The 6,134-nt window shown below is 31.3% G+C and overlaps 1 protein-coding gene across 2 annotated transcripts; it reads left to right on the forward strand.

The window, feature by feature from the left end:
* The first annotated feature begins 2,935 nt into the window (after positions 1 to 2,935).
* On the forward strand, positions 2,936 to 5,507 carry LOC105785480 (trihelix transcription factor PTL). Of its 2 annotated transcripts, XR_008197429.1 has the most exons (3): positions 2,936 to 3,504; positions 4,048 to 5,260; positions 5,415 to 5,507. XR_008197429.1 is itself a non-coding variant. In XM_012611584.2 (2 exons), exons 1-2 carry the CDS (start codon positions 3,065 to 3,067, stop codon positions 5,189 to 5,191), a joined length of 1,584 nt encoding a protein of 527 aa, XP_012467038.1. In that variant the 5' UTR covers positions 2,936 to 3,064; the 3' UTR covers positions 5,192 to 5,402. The 2 variants fall into 2 exon arrangements, 1 of the variants encoding a protein (XP_012467038.1); XM_012611584.2 differs by lacking the exon at positions 5,415 to 5,507 and having other exon boundaries at positions 4,048 to 5,402.
* Positions 5,508 to 6,134: the final 627 nt, after the last annotated feature.

The raw sequence follows: 6,134 nt of genomic DNA on the forward strand, positions 1-6,134 counted from the left end.
TCCTTAATCGCAATAGGATTAGGAATTATTTTAAAATTGGGGTTGATTTTAAATTAAAGGATTGAAATAAAAAAAACAGTTTTTGGGTTGGGCTAGTTTGAAAATTTGGCACTTTTATGGGGTAAAAATAAGAAAATAAAATATTTTAGCTAAATGCACACAAGGGGTTTCAAACTTGAGGTTTAAGAGTAAGTTAAGGTCTTACCACTAAACTAACAAACTCATTCTTATTATTTCTTAGCATAAATAACTTTTAAGGCCTTCTAATTCTCTTGCCCTATGTTTTTATTTTAAAAAAAAATCCTAAATTTTTATCCATATTTCTTTTAGCTCTATTTTTAAAATGTGACATGTAAATCGTTGAAGGCTAAATTTGATGTCATGCCCATTTTAATTAATACGCATAATTAACTTGTGCATGGCATGAAAAGAAACTAATATAGATATATATTGAACCAATGGTCATCATAAGTTCTTGATAGGATAGCAAATTGTTTACAAATGGGTTTATATATATATATATATGTGGTTCCTATCATTTGGTTTCTTGTACTTGGTATTTAATTTTCTTTTGGACTTAACTAGTATCTAAGTTTGGAATCCGTCACACATATTGGTACTTATACTATAACATTGTTCGAATATGATGACTTGACATCGACAACCAATAATATGACAATAATATGACATGTGGCAACTTTATATTATGGCACATGTGCAAGCATAAATAAAAATAAAAAATTATAAATTTATAAATTTATAAAATCATAAAAATTTATTTGAATAAATATGGACAAATAGAAGTCCAAAATCAAATGAAACTGGATATTATGTTATTCAAATTCATTTATGACATGTTTTTTTAATAATTTTATATATGTTTAATTTTAATAAAAATTGATTGTGTGAATATCGAAGTATATAAAATCAAATGCTACAAAATCAATACTTCACAAAACTTCAAAGAATTTAAAAAATCATGAAAATTTATTAAAAAAGTATTTTTAATATTTCCTTAAAACTCATGATAATTTATTAACATTAAGAAAAAATTTTCAACCAAAATCATTAACAACAATAATATTAATAATATGATAACGATGATGATGAAAAATGAATGATCTATTTAGTGTACAAAAAGTGATAGGTAAGGAGAAGATATCCGAGCAAAAATAAAGCCAAGCGGATGGCCTTATTGAAGATGAAAGAATATTTTAGAAGATAAAAAAATTATCCAAAAAGTATAAAAAATTTAAAAAATAAGAAAAAAAACCTAGAAATTTTTCTAACATTATCAAACTTTTTATATTATGGTTTTGAAATTTAAAAAAATATAGAAAATATTAAAAACTACAACCAGAATGAATTTGGATAAAATGACATTCAAGATCATTTAAATTTGGATATCCATTTGTCTAGTTATTTTTCATAAATTTATATAATTTTAGAATTTTTTAATTTTTATTAATGTTTGTCATATGTCATAATATTAGATCACCACATGTCATATTATTAGATATTAGTATTACGTTATTACATTCTAATGATGTTACATCACACAAATTAAAGTGTATGATAGATTTTAAATTTAAGTATAAATTAAGTTAGAAAATTTATATGGAAAAGAATTATCTATATATATATACATGAAAGTGATACACTTTATATCAAAGGGTTATAAAATCATATTAAAAGTTATTAAAAATTATATCAGAAGCTACCAAATTGAAAGTATGCCAAATTAAGGTTAATACAATTATATCGAATATTATAGGTTACTAAAATTATATTAGTGGTAATGAACATGCTACCAAAGGTTATCGAAAACATACCGAAAGTCACTAAATAATATCAAAGGTAACGAAATTCATTTCAAATATAAAAACCTGAATTAAATATGGTGGTAATAAGGATTAATAAAGGAAGGTGCAGAAATGAACGACAATTGACAAATTCAGCTCAAGAATCTATCAAAATGATGAAGTGTTAAAGGCTTCCAAGCCCCAAAGGGGCCAAAGGTTTTTCTCGCGGTCGAGGAATGGGTTGTGATTGGAATGTTTTGACACTACCCTTGATTTTGGCCCCGGACTCGATTCAATTTAATTTTATTATAAAAAATTAATAATTCAAGTTTTTTAATTTAAAATCATTTAATTCAAAATGATCGACACAAAATGATTGGAACATAGAGTGGTTTGATTAACAATGATTTGAATAAGTAATTCAAAATGATATGGATCTTTTTCTAAATTTAAAAATGGGTAAAAAATATTTTTAGTTCTTTTAATTTTAAAATTGGACAAATTAGTCCTCTAAAAATCTGGGAAATTTAATTCCTATCAATTTTGGATGTGAGAAATTAAGAACAATTAACCATGACGTTAATGTTTTCTATCATTTGCACATAATTTTGATTAGTATAATAACAAATTTAGCCATTAAAGTTTACACATTTTGTTAATTTGGTAATAACTTAACAAATTTATCCTGTAATATTTTGTAAATGTTAAATATTGAGGCTAAATTTGTTAAATTTTTAGAATCTAGACCAAATTGACAAAACATATAAATATCGAAAGCTAAAATCATTTACAATTGACTGAAGACATTAATAACATGATTAATTGTTCTTAATTATTTACTTTCACTTTTAAAATTAACATAAATTAAATTAAAAGAATGAATAAATGTTTTTATAAAAAATTCAAAAAATTCTTTTACTTAAAATAAGCGGATACAAAATAAATATCAAAATCCAAGTTAAGGTACACCCAAATTAACCTGGGTTAGGATTAATAGACACTCCAATTATGTACAAATGTAGGTAATTTTGGAAAAGATTGTAGCAAAATACGTATATTTGTAGAGTGTGGGACCGTTGTCCTAAGCTTAATTTGGAGATTTTTCGTGGACGACACGATCCGAGTCTGCCGCTTTCTCTCATACACTCTTTCTCTCTATTAAAACCTTTCTCTTTCACTCTTTATTTTTATTTTTCTAGCTTTACTCTACTCTTTCCTTTTCCTTATCCATTGTTTTTTTCTTTTTGGATTCATAAATCGATATGGAAATGGAGGATCATCGTCACCATCAATATGCCATACCCGATCTTAGGCAACTACTCAACGGAAAACCCATCAATTTCCAAGCAATTCCACAGGATACTGAGTTATTCTCCCCCGGCCACCACCGGAATCTGCCGCCATCGCAGCAACCCCACCACCCCTTCGATGTGATGCAAGTGGTGGGTAGACATGAGTTCCCTTCTGATTCTACTGGTAATACTAATGGCACTCCCATGGCTGCTGTTGCCACTGTCACTAGTGCTTCCACACTTAGTCCCAGCTGTGGGTTCGACGGTGAAGCCACTGCTTTTGGAGGTGACGGAGGAAATGGAAGGTGGCCGAGACAAGAGACTTTAACACTTCTTGAGATCAGATCTCATCTCGACCCCAAGTTCAAAGAAGCTAATCAAAAGGGTCCTTTGTGGGATGAAGTTTCCAGGTATATACAAATAATATATTTATTCTTCCATGCTCTCCATACCCTAATTCTCTATTTTCTTCCATTCCCAAAGCTAGCAACTTCACTCCACGGATTGTTTCTCCTTTTAAAGATATGAAATGGGGTTCAAACCAGGAACAGTATTACACGAGTTTTCTTCTTTTATTTATTTTTAAAGAAAATAAACGATAGCTGATCATTTCTATAGTTTTCAACTGACTTGCTCTCTTTTTTTCCTTTGAAAATGTGTTGCCTCCATTATTGTGCAAGTTTTTACTGGTTTTTACTATAAAAATGACTAAGCTTTTGGATGTTTTAAGTACCCATCTGCAAGTTTTATCCATGAAAAGACGTTTTCATCAGTCCCTTGCCGAAAGACCCATCTTTATTTTTCAATTTTGAATGGTCAAATAAGAGCTTTATCAACATTCATCACATGATATTTCCATGGTCATACAAATTTGAATTAGGGTTCATCTGTTTTCTAATAGGTTTAAAGTTTAATTTATTGCCATTTCCTTCCCTTTTCTCTTGGTGCTGTAGAGTCATGTTTGAGGAACATGGGTACCAAAGGAGTGGGAAAAAATGCAGGGAAAAATTCGAAAACTTGTATAAATATTATAAAAAGACAAAGGAAGGCAAGGCTGGGAGACAGGATGGTAAACACTATCGATTCTTTCGTCAACTTGAAGCTTTATATGGGGATACTAGCAACAACAATGGAGTTTTAGGCCAAGAAACTCCCCTAATTGGCAACAGTTTTCAGTTTCATGGTGCCCAAAATAGCATCAATACTCAAGCAAATCAAGAGATCTATCACTCGCAAAAGCTTTGCAGTGATAGTCTTAGTCTCTCAAGTTCCTCAAAATTCGACACTTGTTCCTCAGATAACAATGATTTAAGCACTGCAAAGCTGAAAAAGAAAAGGGGTTGCAGAAGCTGGAAAGCCAAGATAAAAGAGTTCATCGACTCGCAAATCGGGAAGCTAATGGAGAGGCAAGAGGCATGGCTTGTGAAACTGACCAAGACGCTCGAGGAAAAGGAGCAAGAGAGGCTTTTAAGGGAAGAACAATGGAGGAAAGAGGCAGCAATAAGAATAGATAGAGAGCATAAGTTTTGGGCTAAGGAGAGAGCATGGATTGAAGCTCGTGATGCTGCTTTAATGGAGGCATTACAGAACCTGGCTGGCAAACAGTTAAAGGCGGCATCATCTAACGGTGAAAACCATAATGAAAATGGGAATGGAACAATTAACCACACTGTTAAGGCTGATGGGTGGCAAGAAGCTGAGGTTTCTAGGCTCTTACAGCTGAGAACCGCCATGGAAACAAAGTTCCAACAAGTAGGGTATTCAGAAGAGGTTGTTTTGTGGGAGGAAATCGCTGCTAAGATGGGGTGTTTAGGATTTGAAAGGAGTGGTTTAATGTGCAAAGACAAATGGGATACCATTGGTGGTGCATATACCCTAATGAAAACCAAGGAGAGTAACAAAAAGCGAAAGGAGAACTCAAGAGGCTTTGATTATTATCAACCCAATGAGACCATTTTCACTCAAGGACCTGAGACATTGAGACTCCAACCAAATGACGGCTCTTCTCATGCTGTAAGCGATAGTTGCTTTCGCTTCTTCATGGCTGATGGAGATAATAACTTGTGGGAAAACTATGGTCTGAAACTCAGCAACTGATGAAAAAAAACCAGTAAGTTCAAACACAAGATGACAGGTTTCACAATTATTGTAATCCATCCCACATGGGTAAGTTCTCTTTTGAGAGGCTGTTTAGAATGTGTGAGCAAGCAGTTTGACTGATCTTAGACTCTTGAAAATTTATGTACAGCAAACTGTGTTTCATGTTGTTCTTAGCTAATTCAAATATGGATTAATGGGTTTGATTTAATATATCTTGCAGGGAAGAGCGGAAAAGGAAAAATCACTGCATTTCAATATATATAGTTGATTTAGTGCATGGAAACTTGATTTATGATACTTCTTCATTATCACTTTCTTTCTCTCTTTCTTCTTTCAATATATATTTACTGAGAATTTGTTGTTTAGTAAATGTCTGATGAAATATCTCTGCATTATAGAGGGCATTTGCCCCCACGTGTGCAAAAGTTTATGTACAATTTCTCTGAAGTACGGTGCGTAGGTTAAGGAAACAGTGACTTTGGATCAGATTATAAACCAGAATGCAAATCTTTCAGATTTTGTTTGCATTTGTATCAAATGAGTAGGCCAAGGATTAACGGGTTTTACATATATATACTCGAGATCATCCTATTTGATATTCCATTTATATTTGTTTTTTTTAAAGGTAAAATATTTGTTCGATATAAATAAATTTAACTAATAAATATCTAATAAAAAACTTGTATTCTCAGTTAGATTTTGATAGGATGCATCGGTTTGGTTTGGTTTGGATTGAATTGGGTTGAGTTTTTAAAATTTTTCGGCCATTTTAGGTTTAGGTTATTTTAGATTTGGGTCATTTAGATTTAATAGTTAAATTTTCGAGTTAGATTATTTTAGTTCATATTATTTTGACTTGCTTGTTTTAGTTATTTCGAGCTTGAATAATTTCGTGCTTGGATAATTTCCGGTTTCAAGTTAGAAAGATTTGAGTTGTTGA

The sequence above is a fragment of the Gossypium raimondii genome, chromosome 1 (genome assembly GCF_025698545.1).
Source record: "Gossypium raimondii isolate GPD5lz chromosome 1, ASM2569854v1, whole genome shotgun sequence".
NCBI classification, from domain to species: Eukaryota; Viridiplantae; Streptophyta; class Magnoliopsida; order Malvales; family Malvaceae; genus Gossypium; species Gossypium raimondii.

What these genes read in the sequence shown, in the direction of transcription:
- LOC105785480 (XM_012611584.2), top strand. Translation starts at nt 3,065, where the DNA reads ATGGAAATGGAGGATCATCGTCACCATCAATATGCCATACCCGATCTT. An exon ending in TTGTGGGATGAAGTTTCCAG is followed by an intron (nt 3,505 to 4,047) that starts GTATATACAAAT and finishes TTGGTGCTGTAG; the next exon opens with AGTCATGTTTGAGGAACATG.